The sequence below is a fragment of the Tupaia chinensis genome, unplaced genomic scaffold, assembly GCF_000334495.1.
Source record: "Tupaia chinensis unplaced genomic scaffold, TupChi_1.0 Scaffold149090_1, whole genome shotgun sequence".
In the NCBI taxonomy this organism is placed as follows: domain Eukaryota; kingdom Metazoa; phylum Chordata; class Mammalia; order Scandentia; family Tupaiidae; genus Tupaia; species Tupaia belangeri.
The window spans coordinates 533,196-557,718 of record NW_006208936.1 but is presented as its reverse complement, the minus strand read 5'-3'; the positions used below and the strand labels follow the sequence as shown (position 1 = coordinate 557,718).

The window sequence follows — 24,523 nt, the reverse complement described above, 5'->3', positions numbered from 1 at the left end:
CGAAGAGCAGTTGGGCACATGAGCAGGGAGTCTGTAGGGGCGGTCTGTTCAGAATCTGGATTTCGTCCCCCAGGGTGCAGGAGGAGCCCCAGGAGCCTCTGAGATGGCAGGTAAGTGACAAGGTGAAAGCAGCAGTTCAGGCCCGGCCTGGTGTGCAGCCAGTAGCTAACCGAGCTGCCATGCTGGAGGGCACGTGGCTGACCATGGTTCGGAGTCTCCATCACCCTGAAATGACACTGCAAGGCACGCGCATGCCCAAGACCCTGACGAGGGGGATCGTGGTATGAGAAGAACCTCTCAGGGGAGCCTATCTCTCACGTGTGTGCACACACACTCTCTCTTATGAATAAAAACAAAGTTTAAACAAAAAGCAGGGGGAGCAGTAGTGTGGTGTTTAAGGTGCTGAACTCCCACATGGCCAACCACAGCTCAAGTCCTGGACCTGGTAGCTTGAAAACCATGCCAGGCCTGTGTGTGTGCCCAAAATCCCCGGGGAGAATGAGAAGGGACTGTGGCACGGCCATCCCCCCGGGGGTGATTTTTCACTTTCCTTCTCTGTGTCTCTCTCCACTAAGCACACACACCCTGTGGCAAAAACCTTTTAAAAAAAGAAAAGGCAGAATACAGAAAGGCGAGACTGCTGAGGGAATACGTCACAGGAAGTCTGTGTAGTTCAAGGTTATTGTTTAGGATCCAGCCATAGCAACAGGCTGGATGCCATTGCTGGGCAGCCTGAAGCCACATGGGAGGTCCAGGTTTGAATCCCACAGCCCTAAAACGCTGTGCATGTCTGCGGTCCCAGCTACTTAGGAGACTGAGGCCAGAGGATCATGAGAGAGATTTTGTCTAAAAAATGCCCCCCCCCCCGGAACCAACAGTTGGCGTAATGGCTATGTCGCTGGACTCGCACATAGTCGACTGCGGTTTGCGTCCTGGACCCGGTGGCTTAAAACTCACGCCGGGCGCGTGTGTGTGCGTGCCCAAGATCCCGAGAGGAGAATGGAGGAGAAGGGATTGTGGTGTGGCCATCCCCCCTGGGGGGTGATTTCTCGCTTTCTGTCTCTCTGTCTCTCTCTGTCTGTCTGGTGAGCACACGCTCCCTATAGCGAAAATCTCTCCAAAAAAAAAAAAAAGATGCTTCCCCTGACACATACACTATGTATTCTAACAGAATGCAATATGAAATCTGCTAAACTCCTGGCAGTCGAGGACAGGAAACAACTGGGGATTGAGTGGTGGGCGAGGACATGATGGGGAAGACGGTGCTGGGGTTGGAGGGAGTTGTGTGTGTGTGTTGGGGGGGGGGCAGTAGGAGTGCCGAAAGGGAAACTAGACACACATGATGTAGGCAGCTTCTGACCAAGGGAGGCCGAGAGCCACAGCATCCTGACAGATGTAGTACTGATTTGGGACCAGCAGGTGGCGTGGTGGTTAAGGCACTGGACTTCGGTATGGCTGACTGTGGTTTGAGTCCTGTACCTGGCAACTTGAAACTCATGCTGGGTTCACGTGCTCAAAATCCCGAGAGGAGAATGGAGGAGAAGGAATTGCGGTACAGCCATCCCTCTTAGGGAGTGGAGTGATTTCTCACTTTCTCTCTCTGTTTCTCCTGTGAGCACATGCACAAAAAATCTTTCTAGAAAAACAAAAAAAGGGGCCAGGAGATGGAGTAATGGTTACATCGCTGGACTCCCATATAGCCTACCATGGTTTGAGTCCTGGACCCAGCAGCTTACGACTCACACCCGGTGTGTGTGCATGTGTGTTTGCCTCAAATCCCAAAATCCCAAGAGGAGAATGGAAGAGAAGGGATTGCGTCATGGTCATCCCCCCAGGGGGTGACTTCTTACTTTCTGTTTTTCTCTGTCTCTCCGGTGAGTGAGCACAGGCACTCTAGTACAAAAATCTCTCTAAAAAAATAAAAAATAAAACAACAAGAATAATAATGAGACACCATCTAGGATTTTGCAAGACAAAAATGTGGCCCATGGACCATATGAGGCCCAGCAAGCGTCCTTTTGCAAGGGCAGCGCTAGACGTTCTCAGGTCTGGAGGGACGGAAACACACTGTTCCCTCAGGCGGATGCACTCGCTGCTACTAAGCAAATATTTACTGAGCACCTAATAGTTGCCAATCGCTGTTCTATTTAAGTTGCAGCAGTTTACAAAACAAATATTGTCGCCCCGTGGAACTTCGTCGCAGCTGTGTGTGTGACAGTAAGTAACGACATGGTGCATGGGAAATAGCCAATATGTAAGAAGTTGGTAAGTACCACGGGGGGGGGGGCAGAAAAGGGGGCCTGGCTCCAATACTAATACGGCTGTCCAGGGAGACTTCATTCCGGACATTCTCAAGGAATTTTCTTACGTATATTTTTAGTTGCTAGAGATGCATGCTCTTGTCAGAAAGAGAGGAAGAAAGTACTCCCCAGTGGGGCAGAGTCATGCTGCAAGCCCTTCTCCCCCATTTCTCCCTCCTGCTGGGATTCGGGACAGGTACACACACTGGCCCGGTGTGTTCTGCAAGCTGTCAGGCCCAGGATTCGAACCATGGCTGACCAGGTGGAATCTGGCTCCCTTAACCATTAGGCTACAGGGTCAGCTCGAGAAGAACTGTTTTCTGTATTACCTACATTATGAGCGAGTTTCAGACATTATGAACATCCAATCTGCTGTTAATTTTTGAATACGCTGATCAGCCTCACAGGCGTCTTTGGTGAAACAGTGACTGAAGAGAAAATTATTTCCTAATACCGCCCCCCCGCCCCCAGGAAAGCAAGCAAAGTCCAAAGCAAAAACCTTCCTCCTAGATATTTTTTTTTGAAACCAGTATAATTTGAGGATCTATTTTGATCCAGCCAATTTGATTGCGTGCAATTTAAACTATATGATATTTTTCTACGCATTTTTCATTCAGATCATTTATATCCCCTGTAGAAACCTTAAGCTGCATTAAGGAGTGTGGTGGTGCCGTAGTAATGCCACTGGACTCACACGGGCAAGGTCCTGGGGTCGCGTCTCACGACCTCCCTGGGCAGACCTGGTGCAGGTCTAACCTACGAGCGGGGAAGGCTATCGGGCGGGGCTTCTCGCTCTCTCATTGAATGAGTAAATAACCATAAAAAGTGTGACAAGAGTAAAAATGTCTCCAAATGACGTGCTTTCTCCGCTCAGGCACTGCATGGGAGCCCCTCAGCACTTGCAGAGATATGGCCGGCACCCGGGGTCCACGTGCGCCCAGATGGAGTCCAGGGAAGGCTTTGCAGACAGTGTCTATGGCATCGTAAGCAGATGTGGCCTGGAACGGCTGATTATTCACTATGGGCCTCATTTAGAAAGCAACTTCACACGTTGACCAGTTTTTTCCTTTCATTTAGCTCATCTAACGAGGCGTACAGAAGGCTCTAAGCATGTTGCATCATTATGTAAAGCAGTCCACCCTATCTGAATGTATAATCCTGCCTGCCAACTCTGCGTCAGGCTCAGAGGCCGTGCAAAATCGCAGCTCTGCCCAGCGCTGTGCTCTGGGACGCTAAGCTCAGAGGGGTGGCACTTGCTTGAGGTCACACTCTGGGGAGGGCCGGAGCCCAGGCTTGGACCTGAGGTGGGTGCCACTGGAGGGCAGAGCCTGCTTTATAGGTGCTGGTGGGCGCTCGGGACCTGGGATTCCCTCGGGCCATGACCTAACCTTAGAAGGCCACATGCCCGCCCCACCAGCAGGAACTCAGGTTCAGGTACAGGGCCCTGGGGCTCGGGACCTGGTCACCTAGCTGAGTGGTGGCCAGGCATGGGCTGCAGAGGGTGGCTTACACCAGCGAGGACACATCCATCTTCATTAAAAACCTGGCACGAGTAGCAGGACCCTCCAGCAACAGATCCTTACCGCTCGTCCCTGTGAGCCGGGGTGGCGGGTGGCTGTGCTATGGGGAAGCCAGAGGGGGGCTGGGCAGATAAGAACTGTTGAGAAAACAAGGGCGTGGGAACAGACTTCCCCACAGGGTCCAAGTGGGCCGGGACAGCAGAGGCCAAGCCACAGCGCTGGAGCCTCCTGAACTCGGACAGATGCAGACAGCCCCTGACCCTGACCCCTGCAGTTCGCAGTCCGAACACTGGAGGAGCGTGGTCTGACAGAGTACGTTTTCTCTCGTTGTTTAAGATTTAAAATGGACTTACTTCTTCTACGAGAGACAGAAGGAGAGGGATGGGAGGAGGGAGGGAGGGAGGCCAAGGAGGGAGATAAAAGACCCACGACAGGGTGCTTGCTCCATGGCCCGCTCCACCTGCTGGCCCGGATCACGGGTCCACGTGTGGGACTGTCAGGGGGTCCTGCGACGTGAACCCAGGACCTTCCCACAGGGGCCGTTATTACCACTGTGCCACCAGGCTCCGGCTTTCTCATGGCTGGGACTATAAGCCCCTACGTCTGAGCGGAACAGCATGGAGCCTCAGCGCAGTGGGAGCGCCCCAGCCCAGAAGGGCACGGGTACCGGGGGCTTCTTCAACCCTTGCTCAACACCGAGGGCCGCGGTGCTGTCAGACGCAGGCTGCGAAGGCTTCCTCCTCACCCACAGCCCCCGCAAAGGAAGAACAAAGATGCTTTCTGCTGGAAGAGGCTCATTTTGACGGATGTGAGTATGAGCCACCCGTAGGAAGGCGAGCGCTGAGCGTGGCCATGAGGGGGTGTTGAGGCCACCCCTCTGCAAACACGTGAGGTGGCTCAGTTCTGAAGAGCAGGGAGGACTGGCCCTAAGACAGCGGGCAAGGACTCTGCTCCTCAGCGGGGTTCCCTGAGGAAGCCCACGGCTAACGGCAAGGCAGTGATGAGTCCCGGCAAACCAGGGACGTGCACGGCAGCCCTCCTGCGCCGGTGACAGCTCAGCGCTGCATGCAAAGCCCTTTTGCCTGACCCACCTAGTGAGCATGCACTACCCTGGGGACTATGGAGGTGGACGGCTGCCCCTTTGCTCCAGAGCATTTGGAGGAGGGACCAGCAGTTAGCGTAATGGCTGAGGCTGGAATCCCACGTAATTGACCACGGTTCGAGTCCCGGACCTGGAGGCTTAAACTCACATCAGGCATGTGTGTGTGTGTGTGCCCAAGATCCCGAGAGGAGAATGGAGGAGAAGGGATTGCAGCGTGGCCATCCACCCTGGGGGGTTATTTCTCGCTGTCTCTCTCTGTCTGGAGAGCGTATGCGCCCTATAGCAAAAACTTCTCCAAAAAAAAAAAAAAGAGCATTTGGAGGGGCCGGGCAACCTGCAGAGACCATGGGGCTGAGGACGGCATAGTGCCACCGTAGACTAAGGCTCCTACGTGGCCTGACAGGGCAGCCGGCACGTGCAAGGTGTTAGAACCGAAGCGACCACGTGACTCATGCCATCACGTCTGAACACGGACGGTGGTGGGTTCTAGGGAGAAAGGGCCCAAACTACACCCATGCTTACTGAAAAGGATTTTAAAATACTTCCAAACTTGTCAGTTCTATTTGGATCTGAGTGCAAGTCCCAAGATGCTATTTGAGGATTCTGGCATTGGCAGCGGGAAGGCAGAGAACAGGGCTTCCAACCAGGCTCCACCTGGAGGCCAAAGGCGGAGGGGCCTGGTACGGAGGCATTCTCTCTGGAAGAGTCGAGTTTGGGGAGTTAGATTCCAACTGGGCTGGTGGCTCTTGGGGAAGAGGATGGGTGGCTGCAGCCCCCTGGGGACCCAAGGGCACAGCGGGGCAGTGTGTGACTCTGAGGGATCTCACGGCACGTGTGTAAGATGCGGACATGTTAAACGCACACGAGCAAGCCACGTCTCCGAGGATGGGGTCAGTGGCCATTGCTGTCCTTGCTGTCTGTGCAGAGGCAAGGGGACAGCGAGGTCTGCCCGGAGCTGCGCGGACGTGCAGGAAGGCTGATGGCATCAGTGCCACCTGCCCACGCAAGGGCAGCCCCATCCCGGCCATGGGAGATCCCGCCTTACCCTCTGCCCTCCCTCCAGGCTCCTGGCGCTGCCCATCCCCCTTCCCTGCCCACTGTGTCAGGACGGCCCGGGCCGCTGGTTCCATAGCAGGAGACACCGTGATGCACTCCAGACGGCAAGGACGCTGGTGACAACCTGACTGCAAACAGCCTTCAACTACAACTGCGAGCCTTCAGGAAGTTCCTGAAGCCCAACCTTTAACCATTGTCTGTCCTCCCAAAGTCCTTTTCTCCCCCAATCACCATGCGTAAACCGAGGCCTCTCAGCCCGGGGCTCCGGTTCCGACAGGGACTCGAGCGTACGGTCAGATGCAACACGCGGCAGAACGACAGGGGGCTGGCGGGATTGCTTTCCCCGGGGACAAGGCACAGATGGGTGTGCGGTGGGAGGGACTCCGAACAGCTCATTGGCACATGGAATTACAGTGAGTTCATTTCGTTGCAAATAAATAAATAAATAAATAAATAAATAAATAAATAAATTGAGATCCATGCAGCTTTTTCACAGAATGCATTTCTTTGAACTTTCCGAGACCCCGCGTGTTCTAAGGTACGACTGGCTTCCCCCAGCTCGGGTGCCTGACGCCAAACTTCCAACGTATTGTCAGAAGCTACAAAAAGCTATGCTGACTCCCAGGACACAGGGGGAGTCAGTGCACACTGCCTGGCTTCCCGGGAACTCCGTGGGCTGCGCAGGAGGGGCCCGGCTCCGGGCGGCCGTGGGCTCAGCCTGCCCCAGCACGCAGACAGGAGCGCTTGTGTTTCTCCTGCAGGCCCACCTTCTCCATCTGCTAAATGGAGATGATGCAGGACCCGCCTCGGGTGGCTGTGACAAGGAACGAGCGAGGGCACCGTGCCTGGCACTGCATCAGGTCAGGACTCCAGGTGCCCTGGTGAGACCAGCCGTGGGGCGCGCACCGTGTTCTGCGACTCCACAGCCCTGGGGTGTGGCACGCTGTGGCTGCTCAATTTCCTGTTGAGCCAAAGGCGGCAGCAGACAGGAGCACAGCTCATGGGGCCGACAGCTGATCTGTGAGCTTTTCTTTTAGTTTGCTATAGGGTGTGCACACTCGCCGGAGAGACAGAGAGACACAGAGGGAACGTGAGACATCACCCCCCAAGGGAGGACGATCGCATCACAATCTTTTCTCCTCCATTCTCCTCTCAGGATTTTGGGCAGGCACGCACATGGACCCGGCTTGTTTCTTAACCTGCAGAGTCTGGGATTTGAACCATGCAGCCGGCCATGTGGGACCCAGCCACCTTAACATCCATGCCACCTGCTGGCCTGAACTTTTTTTTTGAGAGAGATTTCTGCATAGGGCATGCATGCTCACCAGAGAGAGAGAGAGAGAGAGACAGAAAGTGAGAAATCACCCCCTCCCCCAGGGGGTGGCCACACTGCAATCCCTTCTCTTCCATTCTCCTCTCGGGATCCTGGGCACGCACGCACACACCCTGTATGAGTTGCAAATCACTGAGTCCAGGACTCGAACCATGGTCAGCCATGAGGGAGTCTAGCAACATAACCATTACACCATCTGCTGGCCCCTCATTTTTTAACAGTTTCCAAATAGTAAAGTTGAGGGGCCAAGTAGTGGTCAGTGATAACACAACTGTGCCCACACAGGAAAGGTCCTGGGCTCACGTCCTGGCCCCCCCCCCCTTCCCCAGCACACCAGGTCCACGTGCCCAGGACCCAGGTGGCTGACACGGGTGGGAGGGCTGTGGTGTGGGGACACTGCTGAGGGTGCCTGTCTCTCTCTCATATGGGAAAAAGTAAATATATAAAAAAAAAACTTCTAAAAAGAGTAAAGTTTAGACCAAGCTTGAGATGCTGGGTTCTCTTGGAGTTTCACTGACTCAAACTTATTATGTCAGCATAGAAAAATGTGGTGGCAGAAATACAGACACAGTAATAACCCTGTTAAATTCCTTCCTGCGAATGTTTCCCTTTCAGCGAGGAGTGATCAGTAAACACTGCAGAAACCACTCTCCTGCAATGGGTCAGTTTTCCCGGAGAGAAATCCACACGGAGTCTTGCCATAATACTTTTCTTTTTTTATTACAATATCCAAAAAACTGGGTATGCAAGTTTAGGGGATCTCAAGACCCCTTCTTCAATTGTAAGGATGTGCCACCTCGAGACTTGTATATTTAAACTATAAAGAAGTTCAAATGGAAAGAAAAAGAAAACGCAATTTCTTCATAAACATTCTGTGTGTCTCTTACTTCCAATCACATATTCTTTTGTAAACCCTGAAAAATATCCCTGTAAAGCAAATTATATATATATATAAACATATATATATAGTGAGTGTGAGTGTGTGTGTGTGTGTGAGCGTGTGTGTGTAGAAAGTTGGTAGCTCCCCTTCCCCAAAGACCAGCTGTTTTCCTTAATCATCCGCATTAGTGTCAACAAATGGCTACAGATACATATTACCTGGAGAATTAAATACATAATCGTGAAATTCAAACAAGCTGAAGGGCGAGAGGAAAAAGCACTATGTGGATGGCACGTCTGGGGTAAATTACCAAAACTCCTGCCTTCCGGAGTCACTGTTCCCTCTGCCTCGGAGGAAATTCTCTTTATTGCAAGCACAGCCCGAAGGCACTGGGCAGCTGCCCGCGGCCATCTCACCGGCGGGCCCAGTATTGCTATCTGCCGACGCGCGGGCTTCCCGCAGCCTGGGAGCCACGCAGGGCACAGGACGAGGGACCAGGGCTGCGGGGATCGGGTAACAGCCGCCCGTGGGCCGCGCCAGCCGGTCCGGCGTGCTCAGTCCACTGGCCTCCCCGCGGCTGCCGTGCGATCTGCCCAGGCTGTGTCTTCTCAGGAGGGGCTCTGCCAGCACGAGCCGTCTGATCAGACCGACGCCATTCCCAAATGACAAGGAACGAGGTGGACAGGCTCGCCCCTTGAACCCGGGGTCTCTAACCGGCCGGGAGGCGGGTGGGCTGGAGCATGGATGTGAGGGCCTGGATGGTAAATGGGAAACAAACCGACAGGGCAACCTGACCCAACAGGCAGACCAGGCGAAAGAGGCAGATTGGGCCGAACCGCCACCAGAGAAGAGCCTCTGCAGGGAGCCAGGGAGCCGGCTGCAGCTGCGGGCGAGCCACTGGGCTCCGGGGAGGCGAGCGTGGCACGAGGCCTGGCGCTGGGGGCCGCGGGCGTGGCTCACTGCAGGGCTCTGACGAGGTAGAGCTTCTCCCCGTGCTCGCTGGTGAAGATGGGCGCCTTCCGGTAGTGCTCCACCAGCTCGTCCATGGTGTGGAACCGCCGCTGCCCGATGCAGTAGACGTCGTCCACGAGCTGCACCTTGAAGTGTTTGTTCTTCCCTGCCGCCTTGAGGGACACGGAGAAGTCGCTGGGCTGCGGGGAGAGAACACGGTTAGTGCGCGCTAGCTCCGGGCCGCGGCTGCGACGGCGTGACCACACGCCTGCTGCCTGCCTCGGGGTGGCCTCGGCATCTCCCACCGGGCTCTGCAGATCCGGCCGGGGCTGTCTTACCATCTCCAATGGCATCCGATGGTCACCCAGGGGGAGCCCCAGGTTCTGACATGGGTTGCAGAAGAATTAGATCCTGCGTCCACACGGTGCCTGACCGTGCTGCCCAACAGGAGTGCCTGAGACCGGGTGACTTACAGAGAACAGAGCTTTATCTGCTCACGATCTGGGTGGCTGCAGAGTCCCAGGACATGAGGCTGGCACCTGCTGGCCTCTGCTGCTATGTCACCACGTAGCATGGAGGACAGACCAGGGCTCAGCAGCCACATGGGGGGTGGGCGAGAGGAAGGAAACACTTGCCCTTGTTCGTCCCTTCCATGTCCCCAGCTGACCGATGGTGCTGCCCACACTGAAGACAGCTCTCTGGTAAAGGCCTCAGCACCTGCCGATGTCATGACATCAGGGACCAAATTCTGACCCACGTACCCTTGGGGGAGAACCCATATCCAAACTACAGCACACGGGTTCAGTGTTAATTTCAGTTATTTGAAAAGTGGAAATTTATTGTGGAATGTCTGACAACCACATTTAACCTGGATGCTTAAGAAACGTGAGTGTTTAATTTCCCAAACTATTTCTGATAAACTGGGAGTTGACTAAAAGTGGTTTGCATGCAGGCTGCAGCTAGAAACATGAAATCAACCGATGTCTACTACTATTACCAACGAAGCCAGGACCAGAAGATAGGGTAATGGTACTTCGCTGGACTCCCACGTAGTCGACCGTGGTTCGAGTCTCAGGCCTGGAGGCTTGAAACTCTTATCAGGCGCATGCCCAAGATCCCAAGAAGAAAATAGAGGAGAAGGGATTGTGGCATGGACGTTCGCCCGGGGGTTGGGGGTGACTTCTCGCTTTCTGTCTCTCTCTGTCTCTGTGGTGAACATGTGTCCTATATCAAAAACCTCTCTGGGGTGGGGTGGGGGGGAAAGAAAAAAAAGAAAAGAAATGAAGCCAACACACATTTTCTAGTTCCAAGCTATTTAATACTGAATACTGAGAGAGAAGTGGAAAGGCCCTGGGGCCACCTTCCGGGGCTCCCCGACACCGGGTGTGCCTGGGAGCCTGCCTGGCTGCAGGTCTAGGGGACGGGTAGAGCTGTGCAGACTCTGTCCCGAGTGCCTGTTCGTCCCTGTCTTTCCCTTCCTCCTCCACTTCCTCCTGAAATAAACCTTAAGCAAAAAACTTCTGAACACTGACTGCAGGCCTGGCAGGCCACGGCCTGGACATGTGTGTGTACACGCAAAGGTCACGAGCTCCACCATGACGGTGCGGTGCAGGACAGGAAAGAGAGGAGGACGCAGCTGCAAACAGACGACGTCCTCCAAGGAGGGCAGGGCGTGCGGGGCTGAGAGCGAGCGGAGTGTGTGCAGGGCGGGAGCGGGGTTTCAATACACTTAAAGATGAAAACAAAGTGCGTACCCTTGGGGCCAGCAGGTGGCATGGTGGTTAAGGCACTGGACTCCCACGTGGACTGCAGTGTGAATCTCAGACCTAGAGACCTGCTTTCTCACCTTCCCTCTCTCTGTCTCTCTCTGGTGAGCACATGTACCCTACAGCAAACTTAAAAATAATACCAATAATAATAAAAAAAGGTGTTTTGTTTTTTTTGGGGTTTTTTTGTTCTTTTTTAAAAAGGGTGTACCCATAAGAAGCCTCTTTGGGGGTAAGCACGTGGCATGGAGCCTAAGGCGGCTGGATCACACATAGCAAACTGCACGGTTTGAGTACCAGACCCAGAGGCTTGGAAAACACACTAGGCGAGTGGGTGTGCACCCAAAATCCCAAGAGGAGAAGGGATTGCAGTGTGGCTACCTCCTGTTAAGGATTTTTCCCTTTCTTCCTCTCTTGCAAGCCACTTTCTCTCTCTCTGGCAAGCCACAAACCAAAGAAAAAAAAAAAAAAAAAAAAGAGAGAGAGAAGAAAAAGAAAAAGAAAGGAAGAAAGAAAAGCAGCCTCGCTGGCTCCAAACAAGGCGAGCCCCAGCTTCAGCTTGCGGGCAGCGTGGCGCTGACACTGCCCGTGCAGGACGCTGCCCGGCCCAGCTCCTTCCCGGTTCCCGAACCAGGGACCGAGCAGCTGAGGGTCCGGCCGCACTGCCCCCGCCACGCGGCCCTCCGAACAGGACCCCCAGACTCACTTACTGGAACAAGTGCCCAGGCCGCCGCCTCTCACACGGAGTGTGGAGTAGCCCAATGACGAGCTAACAAGTGTGCAAATCCTGCAGCCCAGCGAGTAACTCCGTCTACACCGACGGCAACACGGGGAACGGGGTCTGAGAAAATGCCACGCACAGAGCAGCAGGGTCACCCACCACCCATAGCTGCTAGCCCTGAGGAATGAAGGGACCCCATACTTGGCTTGTCTGTGTCCCTCAGCCCAGAGCAGCCCTGTGGGGAAAACCCCATCTTCTCTCCTTGCTAACCCCCGGGCCTACTGCCCCCAGGAGCCCCAGAAATGCTCCAGGTGAGACTTCAGGAGCGGTGGCAGAATCTCGTAATCTAGACTAGGCCTTAGCTACGGATGTTTTCGGAGTCATGGCCACCAGAGGGCTAGCAGGTGTGGGAGACAGACCTGACCATCACTCCAGTGGCCCCTGGACCAGCCCGGCTAAGTGGCTGTGGCAGCCAGCCCTGTCCATGGCAGACTCTTCTTAACAGAGAAGTTTTTGCTATGGGGCATGTGTGCTCGCTGGGGAGACAGAGGTAGACAGAGAGGCAGAAGGCAAGAAATCACCCCCCAAGGGGGGCGGCCATGCCCCAATCCCTTCTCCTCCATTCTCCTCTCAGGTACCCGGTGCCAGATTTAAGCCGCCGAGTCCGGGACAAGACCAACAATTGACCACGTTGGGGTCTAGCGGCGTAACCACTGTGCCACTGCTGGTCCCGTCCACGTCAAATGTTAAGCAACACAAACCCACTCTGTGTAATCACGTGGCCGCTCCAGGTCATCAGTGTTCCCATGGACGGAGCGAGATGGGGGGACGCCAGCCGTGGCGTTGTCACGTGCAGTTTAGGATGTAAACCCACACAGGCACTGCCCGACAGGAGGTCGCTGTCACCAATGGCGTAGTCTCAGGTGAGGAGAGGCGGCCGGCTTGTCTCATGACACTCGGGTGCAACAGTCCCAGCGGGCTACCAAAGCTTCAAAGTATGAGTTTATTTCGGTATCCCAAAACTCGGAATCCTTGAAGTTTTTCATCTTAGCCTTTCCTTTGAACTTTCTGAAGAGGGAGCCCTCAAAGTATAAACCATCAACCCTTTCCTGAGGGCTCATTTCCCTCAAGGCCTTGTTATGTGCGTTTCCAGCCCCTGGGATTAACACCCTACCAGTGCACCTCAGGCCTCTGCAGGGCGCAGTGCCTGAGGGAAAGGCGGAGGGCGAGCTGCCCTGAACCCTGAACCAGGCTGCGGTTTTACGCTCCTCAACTGACGGATAAAATGGACCGTTTTGGTGGAACATACGGCAGTAGTGGTGAATGTACGACACGCTCAGCTCGGGACCAGCAGTTAGCGTAATGGCTATGTCGCTGGACTCCCAGCGTAATGGCTATGTCGCTGGTTCAAATCCCAGACCTGGTGGCTTAAACTCACACCAGGCGTGTGTGTGTGTGCGCCCAGGATCCGGAGAGAAGTGATTGCGGCGTGGCTATCCCCCCAGGGGGTGATTTCTCGCTTTCTGTATCTCTCTGTCTTTCTGGCGAGTGCATGTGCCCTATAGCAAAAACCTGTCCAAAAAATAAAAAAGGAAAGATGTGAGCGAGGCTGTCGGTGAAGACAGCCCAGGTGGGCAGGGTTCGTGGCGGACTCGCCGACTGCCTTTCTGACTGTCCCGAGGAGTCTGTTTGGGCTCCAGACAAGCTCATGTGGACAATCTCCCCGACAGGACAGTTGGACAGAGACCAGGCCGTGGGGACTGCACCCATCCCTGGACCTGACCGTGGTGGAGCTACTCCAGACCCAAACGCTCCTGCAGCGAGGGTGAGACCGTGACTCCTGGGAGGGCGCTCCATCGGCTGTCCCACTGCTGTCTCTCCAGGCTGGGCTTTCAGAGACGTGGGCAGTCAGACACAGGGGCCCTGCCATGCTCAGGCCTCAGTGAGCAGCAGCGTGCTGACAGCACCACGCGGCACACTCCACGCAGGCTTGAAGGCCCTGCCATGCTTTGGGACATGCGGTCAAGACACTGGCTGAGGTGGCGATCATCTGATGGCTTGGCTGGGGATGGCCCTGCTCACGAGGTGGTTTGCTGGCCCGAGACCTGCAGGGGCCTCTGCTGGGTGGCTCGAAGGTCTTTACAGCACAGTGGCTGGGTTGCCTCCGATGGAGCGAGGTAAGAGTGCTAAGAGAAAGCCGCAGTGCCTTCCCGTGTTGGATGCTGCCGTCCATGGCGTCTGCCAGCTTCTGCTCACCGCGAGGTCCCTGTGCACAGCCGTGCCAGGGGAGGGGCCCCGCTCGGCCCCGGGAGGGAGAGTGCAGACTTCGTGGGCGCAGACGCCGTTTGCTGCCGTGTCTGTGGATGACCGCCTGACTAGGCTTCGAGACACCTGCCTCTACTCCCCTCCGACCTGTGAGTCTCCTCCCATAGCCTGACGGTCACGTCCCTTCTCTCGCCAGACACTGGACTTCCTTGGCGCAGTTTCTCCTGGGTACTGGCTAAGTCTTCAAACTGTCTAACCTTAGACTACTTGCTATCTCGGTCTCTGGCCATCCCTCGTAAGAAATAGTTTCACTACTCTCATCTTTTTTGTTTGTTTTTAATTTGCTGTGGGCACATGCGCTTGCTGGGGAGACTACAAAATCATGCCTTCCCTCCCTGCCCTCATGGGGGATGGCCACGCTACAATCTCTCCTCCATTCTCCTCCTGACATTTCGCAGGCACGTTCACATGCTTAGCGTGTTTCTTAAGCTTCCAGGTCCGAGACTTGAACCTCACAGGCAGTCATGCGGGCTCCAGCTGCTTTAACCAGCAAGCTACAGGCTGGCCCTTTAGAGAACAGTGACACTCATTCCACTCTTATTTTAGAAAGTAAGTTCCCAAGTGGAATGCGCGAGTGGTGAGAAAACCAGCCTTTCCTGGGGCCCCTATTATTACTGTTTTAATCAGGTGTCAGGTTTCCAACTTGAATATAATCTAAGTGCAAAACCCTGATTTAATTCCATAAGCCCGCGGTTCTGTGTACCTGGAGATAGTAACTATGCTGACTCACACATCTCTGATTCTGCCACCTCTTTCACTGTCGTTGCTTTGGGTAATTCCTACACTCCGGCTCTCTGCAATTTCTGCTGCCACAGGGCGTCCTTCGGGGAAGAACCCCAGAGAACACAGTCTTTGATACTATTTCTACAGCTCCACCAGCCCGATCGGCTGCCTCAGTACCTGCTCCAAAGCACCTCTGCGTTTCTATAAAACAGATCAGACACGTCTCTCCTTTGCTCAGATGCATTCATCACTTTCTCATCGAGGGATGCCGAGAACAGCCTTTAATATCCTTTATTTCTTACTTCATCCCCGAAAGCATGTTAGTATAATGTTCTAGACACGATGGCTGTGGAGAAATACGATGGGGATTTTGCTCTCAAGTACCCCTGGTTTTTTTTAATCACCTTAAAATGTCTCCTCTTCTTTCACTTTGGACTTGAAGACGAGAGGGGAGAAGAAATGCCCTTGTTTAACCACCTGGCCTCCCACAGGACGTGGGACCCACCTCTGACCACCGGCAGAGAATGTGGCATCTTCCACACCCTTAGAAAGGGCACCTTGTGGGTTTCTTATTAAAGGCTCTATCATTCTTTCTTTTTAGTTCGGCAAATCGATATTTTTCTCTTGTACTTACCCACAGGGAAGACTTTCTTTTATCCAGTGAGGGGGTTCGTTTACCTAAAACAATGGAGACCCAAAGGACTGGAGGCAAACTGGGCCCCACCGATGAGCATGCTTTGTTCTTATCTCAGAAAACCACCTTCTGGCTGTTCTCTCCCGCGTTGTCCAACTCAGCTTTCTGTCCATCAGGACCGACCCGCTGTCCTACCCAGGTCACCGTCTGTCAACTGATCCCTTGTCTCTTGTTTTACATCAGCTTGTCCTGAACCCCCAAGCATGACCAGACTTCCTGGCATTTCCTATTGTCTCATAAATTTATCTCTAAAATATTTACTCCCTAGACTTGAAGCCAATCCACATGTGACAAAGAGTCAACTCTTCCGTTTTCAAAATAAACATTGCAAAATGAAGAAAAATCAATTAACCACAGAACGGCCCCCAAAGTCCCATCTAACTTAATATTTAAACAAATGGAGCACTACAATCCATTCGCAAGTGAGGACGTGCATGTGGTTACCCTCCCTGCCTCCCAGGAAAGTGAAATGTAAACACTACAGCACAGACATCGAGTCCTGTCCTTGTCGTTCCTGTCCTTGTCGTTCCTGTCCTTTCAGTGTCCCACCTGGTGTGACTAAGTGACAATCAGCCATGACATTCACTGTGTACCATCCCACACAACGGTGTTCAGTAGGGCTTGAGCCAAGTTTATGTCCGACAATTCAGTGGCTCTCAAACTTGAGGGTCAGAACCACTCGGGGCTTGCTTAAACCGAAGTTGCCGGGCTCCATGGGAGAGGCCCAGGCCCACGTGGGCCGGCCGGGGCTGGGCCTGGCAAGCTGCATGTTACCAGGCTGAGAACGGTCTGCATGGGCCTTCTCCCGTGCACTTGCAAGGCACCTATGCTCATGCCATCACACTCCAAGGACTCTCAGGTGGCTGGGACTTTAAAGGTGACCAAGCTGAGCGCCGGAAGGCAGAAGGGCGGGCAGATCAGTGTGCCTGTGACCCCACTCCTGGGGTTACTGAGCTCGTCGACAACAAGCCACTTCCTGTGTCATCAACTCCATGGGCATCTCGGTGCCATGGCGGCACTGTGTACCTCCACTGAGCTCTTGCCGTTCCATAAAGGGTGTGCTGAAGAAACGCCTAGTGACAGTGCCATGAGAAACACGGGTACACCAGTGAAGGCCTCAAACCAAGATGCAAACCCGAGGGTGAGAAATACGCCTGCCCAGTGAAGGCCAGCCACAAGAGGGGCTGAGACTAGAAGGTTGTGTTCCGACGCAAGTCAGCATCCAATAAGCTACTCCCTCGCACCTGTCTGGGTGCCAAACCTGAGGCCGGGTAATGCATCGCTGTGTTTACATGCCACCCTTGTCTCCTTCACCCACTGCACACACACACACACACACACTCACATGAGACAACGAATCCCGCAAAGGCAGGGAGAAACTGGAACCCTTGTGCCCCGACCCAGAAAAGCTTGCTTACCTCTGGCCTAGGGTCGCACAACACTGACCCCTAAACTTTCCGAATATTAAAGCTACCGGTGCCTGACACGGGTTGATATTCTTCTAGAACCCCTGTCCTCCACCTCTCGACGTGCAGCGGTCCCCCACCGGGCCTCTCCCAGGCTAGGGATGTTGGTGAGATACTTTGTGAGCCAGTACTTTCCCACTGCACGTCTCCACGCTAAAATGTCATTATTTCACACGGAATTTCTCATGCAAACAACTGGACAGAAATCACACAGAAAACTGCATTCAAAGGGTACCTGATACAGCCCTGTGGCAGGGCTCGGGAGGCAGGTCATGGAAGAGGTGTGCTAGCCTCCCAGGTGCTTGCCCACACATAAGAACGAACTGTCCTTAGGTGTCAACCAGAGCCACACGGACATGTTCCTCCGTCTGTCCACATGGCCTCCTTAAAGTGGGAGGCAGCCATGGTACCTTCTCAGAGCCATCTGGTAGACCCCAGTACCCACTTCACATCCAAAGCAAGAAGATCCTGCCGGAACTGCAGGGGGTGTGCTTCCTGGGGCCCTGCGGCTCTACTCACTTGCTTTTAAGTACCCGCACTTCTGTATGTGCGTGCATGTGTGTGTGTGTGTACTGTTAAAACACAACAGGGCTGGCCCTGGAGTGCAATCAGTAAGCCCTGTATATAGCGAGCTGGGAGCTGGATCCCACACAGCCAACTGCAACTCAAATCCTGACCCTGGTGGCTTGAAAAAGACTCTGGATCCTGACTGGATGCAGAAGCGGAGGAGAAAGGAATGTGATATGATCGACTGTGACCCACTGGGAGGTGCTTTCGCTTCCCCTGCCCCTCCTGCACACAGGCCCTCCGGCAATGATAATAATAATGAAGTAGAGTTCCGAGGTATGCAAGAGCCCAGAACTCTCACAGTGGAGGGCTGGAGAAGGGGACTCCAGGGTGACAAGACCTTGTCAAGGGTGGTTCTCCCTTTCTTTCTCTCACAGTGCACAGAGAAAAAAAAGAGAATTAGCTTTCACTAAGACTATGATCTTCCCTACAGGGCCCAGTAAACATCATGCCCTTCCTTGGCATGAAAAGTGAGTTTTGAAGAGCCCGCCAGGGCCAGCGAGGCAGGGTCTGGCTCCAAGGGCTCTGAACCACCTGTAAACCGGGGGAACGAACCAGCTGATGAACGGCAAACTCTCAGACAGCCCATGCTAGAAGATCTCGCAGATCCTTCTGACTTTAAACTTAACTGTGTTTAAAGTTAGAAATATTATGAAGATCCAGGTTTAAAACTTCTACTTGGTACTGGGCAAAAAGCCTGACAACTGAAAATAACGTGTTAGCTCCGAACCTGGAAAGATGCCTAGAGGTGCTGTTCGCAGTAACCTGCGCTTTTTCTCCACACACTAACGCCTTTCTGAGGAAACACCTAGTGCTCGCGGTGCCTAGCCACGGTCCGAGGGGGTGAGTGCATCAGCAAAGCAGAAGAATGAGCTCAGGTGCTCCTTGTCTTCTGAGGTGACCTGGAAGCAGCTTCTGCTCTGCTGACCAACCAAACTCTTTCTAATTCTCCAGCAGAAACACATGGCAAATACAGCTAGTTTACTTTCGAGCTGTGAATAGTCAAAAAACACTTCTGGCGATGAAGTCAACAACTGTCAATGGTTCTATACAACAAACTTTATGACAGTTACAATTTTCACCATATAAAGTATTACAATTGTTGGAAATGAAGTATTAACACAGAAATGGTGTTTTAGTAAACAGCTGCAAAGATGCAGTCACCATTAAGAATGCATCTTAGGGACCAGGGGTTTTCAAAGTGTGGTCTATGGACCAGTAGCATTCAACGCTACCCAAGACTGAGCTACAGATGGAAATGACTGGGCCCCACGCCTCCTCAACAGGAGCCTGCAGGTGGGATGCAGCAGTCTATTTTAATAGGTTGCAGTGCTTTGGAGAATGGCTGGTCCCCCAGGGGCTTCTGTGTTGTTTGGTCCCCAATGTTATGGTGCTGGGAGATCTCGGGACCTACAAGAGGGAGGCTATTTTGACCATGGAAGGTAGAGATCTCACTCTCAGGAAAGGAGCGAATTCCCTCCATAGTGGGTTGTTATAAAGGTTGGCTGGCTGCTGGTTGTTCTCTCTGTACACTGCTGAGCTTCCTGCTCCCGTCAGCCATGTTGGGTCACAGCGCCAGAGGCCGGCCTGCTGCCGGCTGTGCTCTCAGACTTTCTGGACACCAGCATCGAGAGCCAAAACCCCTCTACTCTTTGTGAATCACCCAGGCTCAAGTGCTTCTGTTTAGTGACACAGAATGGACGAAGACCCAAGGCCTTGAGGGGATTCTGATATACACTCAAGTTTCAGAATCAACATTTAGAAAGCTGGATTGACGAAACTGCCTAAAAAGAGAGTTTGGGTTAGAAATTGTGAACTATATAAGAAATACTATCATTGAAAAGATATACCAAGGAATTCTAACTCCTTTACTTTCTAGCTAAAAAATGTTAATGGATTGAAAAAAGAAAAGCCAAGTGAAACACATACTGACTTTCTGAGTCAATGTGCACTTTGACTTATCTTTGTCAGTATGTACATTAAATTCCCTTTAGTAAGAGAGTTTTTTACTATCAGAAACAAATGTATTGCATGACCAAAAAACAGTATATATTTGGTGTAGTGATTAAGGCACTGGACTCCTACATGGCCAACAGCAGTTTGAGTCCCCGACCTAGTGGCTTGAAAATCATGCTGGATGCACGTGTACATGTGAGTGCCCAAAATCCAAAAAAGAGAACGGAGGAGAAGGGATTGTAGTGTGGGCATTCCCTCTGGGGGGTTGAGATCTCATTTTCCCCCTCTCTGTCTTTATATCCAATAAGCACATATGCCCTATAGGGAAAAAAAATAAACCTTGTAAAAATAAATAAAAATAATAAAAGCATTGAAATATTACTGAGAGACATGATAAATGCAAAAGAAAATATGATCTCTATATGATGTAAACCCGTACAGGGGAAAGCAGCCTCCTAAACCTCTGGCTGGTGCTAGACCGTAAGTCACGCTGGCCAGCTCTGCACCTTTTCAGACCTCACCCTTGCTGTGACCTGTCACTTGTGGAACAGTGCACATCCACGTTTACTACAGTATTATTCACAATTACTAAAACATGGAACCAACCAAGTGTCCAAAAATTGATGACTGAGTTGAGAAACTGTGGCACATATACACTATGGACTTTTACTCTGCTATAAGAAACATTGAGATCTTATCTTTGGACTGAAAGTGGATGAACACAGAAGACTTAATGTTGAGTGAAGTAAGCCAGACTGTGAAAGATACACATTGGATATCCCCACTCAGTTTGTACCGAGTGCTATGGCAGAGGTCGAGTGACTTGAAAATGTGATGGTAGAGAGATGGGTATAAATGCTAGAGACTGTAAGGAGGAGAGTGGATGGTAGAGTAGGTGGTGGAGGATGGGTGTGAGGTGCAAGGGGAGGAAACATTTGACAGATGGAAAAAATAAAAAGAAAGAAAGAACAGAGCATGTTCATTATGAAATTAACTAAACTCTGTTGTGCAGCAGGTTGTTTCACAAATTGGTTTAATTATATATGTTTATTAGGATTAAACTATGCATGATGACATTTCTATTCATCCCAATAATTTCAAGCTGTTGATTTGTCATTTATTTTTCCATTTGTATCCTTGATTATGTCCTGATTGAATTAAAAAAAAAAAACAAACCCCAACTGTCATCACCCCCTCTTGCCATTATGTTAAGAACCAAATGACAACACATGGACCCTTGGGGGACATGCCATTACCCACACCATGGCATTCAGGGATTTATGATGAACATTCAAAGGGCGGGTAGGGTTTCTAAGTTTCCTAGATTTAAGGAGGTCTGGCTCACAGAAGAGGGCATGACAATTGTCTATGGAGAAAGGAGACAATACTGCATCCCCTTTAGCTGTAAAGGGTAAACGACCGCTGGAGAGGAGAGCCAGGGAGGAAAAACGGACAGAAGTTGAAATGGAAGGGTGCCCAAGAGCATCCGGGTGCCTGTTCATCCCCTAACCATTCCAGCATGAGCCCCGCAACATCCTGAACTTCCCAGCACTCACTGGCACGGAGGGGCACAGGACGCGCCGTCCCCTCCAGAGAGCAGACTTCCCAGGCAGGACCCAGAGTGCGAACATTGTTATTCTTCAAAACAGTAAGCATCTTTAAATGAGAAATGTCATCAAGCAAGGGTCTAGTTCATTGATACCAGAATCACTCAGATATTTTAAAAACTGAGCTACATCTTGAAGATGCACTATAAAAATAAAAACGTGCTTATTCCTAAGTTGGGCTTCCCATGGTAACCTCGAAGTCCCCAGATTGCTAGAAAGAAAAAGGAAATCAAATGAAGATGCCTGGCTCTGAGTGCGCAGAAAGGCTGAGTCCTGGGAACCTGTCCACCCCAGCACAAGGCCTGGGCGTTGTGTCAGACCATGAGCCTAGGGCTCTCGGTGGCCTGGCAGTGGCTGAGGGCGCCAGCTCTAACACAAGAAATGCCAAAACAAATAGGGACGAAGATAAAGGCAGGCAGTGCATGGCAGGAAAAGAGTAAGCAAAGGGATTTGTCCCTGTCTACCAGGACAGATCCTCAGAAGCAGCCGATGACAGCTGAGGACCGGCCAGCTACGAAGGAGAAATGTGCCAAGCCTGGCCCAGTTCTGCTGTCAGCGGGAAACCAGCCGCACAGAGCCCCTCACGACATGCCCTCGGACAAAGCATGCACACTAATGGCTGAAAATGGCACGTCACTGTAAGACCCATCGGGCCACACGGAGCCTTGACCAAGCCATTGTCACTGAGGGCAGAGCCAGTGCAGGCACACCCTGGAATCAAAGCCCCCAGTCAAGATGATCATGTCGTTCCTTGGTGTTCTAAGGTGGGGCAGAATGTGAAAACTGAGGCCAGGCTTCTGTACGATGGTTAAAAAACGTACAGAGGCGGGCCAGCCAGTGGCGTGGTGGTTACAGTGACTGGATCCCACGGCCAACGGCACAGTCTGAGTCTTCACCCCGAGGCTTGAGAACACACTGAACATGTGTGCGTGCTCAAAACCCCCCAAAGGAAGGGGAAGTGGAGAAGGGACTGCAGCGTGACCGTGCCCCGTGGAGATGCAGTCTCACGTCCCCTCTCCCTCTACTGGGCACGTACAACCTCTGGCAAAATTAAAAATAAGAACCAAGTAAACAGGACCTCAGTAGTTTTAAAAAGTTATATTGTTCTCTCAGAGTGTAAGACAAATGAGTGGGGGGTATTTGAAATCTGAGAGGTGACCAAGAAAATGGAGGCAAAGGATTCAGTCCCTGAACTCAGAGAGTGACGACCCCCTGCACGTGTTCTGCAGAAGGAAGCGGGTCCTCCCGAAAGCCAGCGACCCCAGAGAACCGTTTCTCACCCACCCTCTTTCCAAGGCCTTGCCTCGTCTCCACAAGTCCTATGCCGAAAGCACGTCTGGAACTAACAACCCTGCACGGTGGGGCTTCTTTTCTCTCCCTTTCTCTTTTTATAAAAAGTTAATGATATTAATTATTATTATTACTGTTTTAATTTGTGATAGGGCGCATGCACTCGCCAAAGGGACAGAGAAACCGGTCCGGGACTCGAATCTCAGCAGGCCATGTGGGAGCGCAGTGCCTTAACCACCACGCCACCTGCTGGCTCCACCACGGGCCTTCTTCAGCCTCTCTCTCTTCTGAGGAGTCTCTTTAACCTCAACATGGTGGAATGGAGCTTATACTTTCTGACTCTGAGTTCTGCTTTTCCCTGAAGCACGTGGGCCACGCGTGTCATGTCCGTTAGAGTCGGCTCCCCAGCGCTTTCTCTAAGGGCCTGCTTGGCAGAGCTAAAGTGCCGCTGTCCTGTATTCTCTGCGGCCCCAGCCACATCGCCAAGGGCCATGCCCAGGGCTGACATCGCGCGAGAACGATTCAACGTGATGTCTTGCCAGGAGTGATCAACTCTGGCGGCCTGAAAAGATAATCGGAGAGTTCGGATTTCAGAAGTCGTTAACTTTCGGGCCAGCGGGCCTGCCCAAGCACATCTGAGGCAGCGGCCGGCTGCAATGCTGCCGGCCCCGCACAGGGTCCAGTTTCACCCTGAGATCCTCTTTCGGCCTCAGGAAGAGCAGACCACAGTCGCCCTCTCCAGAGGGGTTTTAAATCCTGACTCAGCCAACCAGAGTCTCCAGTGTGGACTTACTGTGCCATTAACCTTTAAGAGGACAACGATCGCAGGACATAGTACATACTCCTAATCTTGGATGGAAAAAGAAAATAAACAGGGGCCAGGCCCATAGCATGACATGGAAGCTGGTTCCCCCATGGCTGACTACTTGGACTGAGTCCCACCCTGGCCTGCTCGAAAAACATGCTGGGCATGTGTACACACAAGCACACATGTGTACATGTGTGCCTCAAATCCCAACAGGATGGAGAAGGGAGTATGGCATGACCATGACCCAGTGAGGGGTGATGTTTCTCTTTTTCTCTCTTTTTCTGCCAAGCACGTGTCCCCTAGCAAAATTAAAACAAAGAAAGAAAGAAATTGCAGGCTACCAGAACCAGTGAAACTTAAAATCACTGTGTTCTATCTTCAAACTGTTTTGTTTTTTCTTTTTTTAAGAGGTTTTTCCTTAAGGTATGTGTGCTCCTCCGAGAGAGAAGGAAACAGTGAAAGGGAAAGTGAGAAATCACTCCCCAGGGGGATGGCCCCACCACAATCCCTCCTCCTCTATCTTCTCTTTCTGGGAACTTGAGCACACATGCCTGGTGTGAGTTTCAAGCCAGTGGGCCCGGGATTTGAACTGTGATTAGCCATGTGGGAGTCCAGAGACATAACTGCTAGACCATGTGCTGGCCGCTATCTGCACACCTTTGTCTCAGGGCTTTGCCCACATATAGAAGCAGTCTACAAACTGGTGAGCATTTCCATAACGTCCACGTGGAAAGGCCACCTGTGTGACACTGGCCTAGGTCTTGCAGACAGGCCCGGTGTGCACCTAAATACAACCCCGACGTGCTCGCCCTGAAAGTGGGTCTGCCCCAGTCGGGTGGCCTCGGACCGCCAGTGCACTCCACACACAACTCATCTCGCTCAAGAACCACAGCTGCTTTTCAGCTCAGCTCGTAAGTGCTTTGAAAGCCTCTCCCAGGTGAACGTGGTGGTGCAGCCTGCAGAGACGACCTTGGGACGACAGGACAGGCTTTACAGAAACAAAACCCAACCAACAAAAGGCCGTGTCAGAAACAGGGCGCCAGTCTCTCTGGGAACGCTGCGTGTCTTCGACTCGGGCGGAGCCAGAGTGAACCACCAGGGCCTTGGACAGGAGCAGGACGGGAAACCGGGAGGGAAAATGATGTTTGGGTCTGCAGAGCAGAAAGGGGCACTCCCACGGAGAGGCGGGCCGCCTAGAGCGGCAGACACCCCTTCTCTTACCCTGCCACCTCCCAGAGAAGCGGCACAGTGAACACTCCCCAGACCCAAGACAGATTTATGTAAAGCCCAGAGCAGAGTCGGTGGGAAGATTATGAGATAAATGTGCATGAATCTCAAAATTTTTGTACCAAAATAAACTTGTACTTTAATTCCATTCTTGGCAAATTATTTTTTAAAGTTTTTTGTTGTTGCTGTCTTGTTTTTGCTATTAGGGCTCCTACAAGGGGCTACGGGAAA

General features: G+C 52.4%; 1 protein-coding gene and 2 long non-coding RNA genes across 6 annotated transcripts in view; 2 read left to right on the top strand and 1 right to left on the bottom strand.

Annotated features, from left to right (window-relative positions):
- Nucleotides 1-2,194: 2,194 nt before the first annotated feature.
- Nucleotides 2,195-3,598, top strand: LOC114006589 (uncharacterized). The gene is made up of 3 exons (XR_003548303.1): nt 2,195-2,265; nt 3,175-3,283; nt 3,378-3,598. It is a non-coding gene; the product is annotated as an uncharacterized LOC114006589 (long non-coding RNA).
- Nucleotides 3,599-3,990: 392 nt separating this feature from the next.
- On the top strand, nt 3,991-6,359 carry LOC106734141 (uncharacterized). The gene is made up of 3 exons (XR_001369884.2): nt 3,991-4,132; nt 4,384-4,628; nt 5,986-6,359. It is a non-coding gene; the product is annotated as an uncharacterized LOC106734141 (long non-coding RNA).
- A 2,654-nt stretch (nt 6,360-9,013) lies between these two features.
- NCK2 (NCK adaptor protein 2) overlaps nt 9,014-24,523 on the bottom strand; it is a 72,876-nt gene continuing 57,366 nt past the window's right edge. For all 4 annotated transcript variants that reach the window (XM_006170856.2, XM_027769241.1, XM_006170858.2 and 1 more), the window contains exon 4: nt 9,014-9,342. In XM_006170856.2, the coding sequence (XP_006170918.1) occupies nt 9,148-9,342 (195 nt within the window). In that variant the 3' untranslated portion in view covers nt 9,014-9,147. The remainder of the gene's footprint in view (nt 9,343-24,523) is intronic.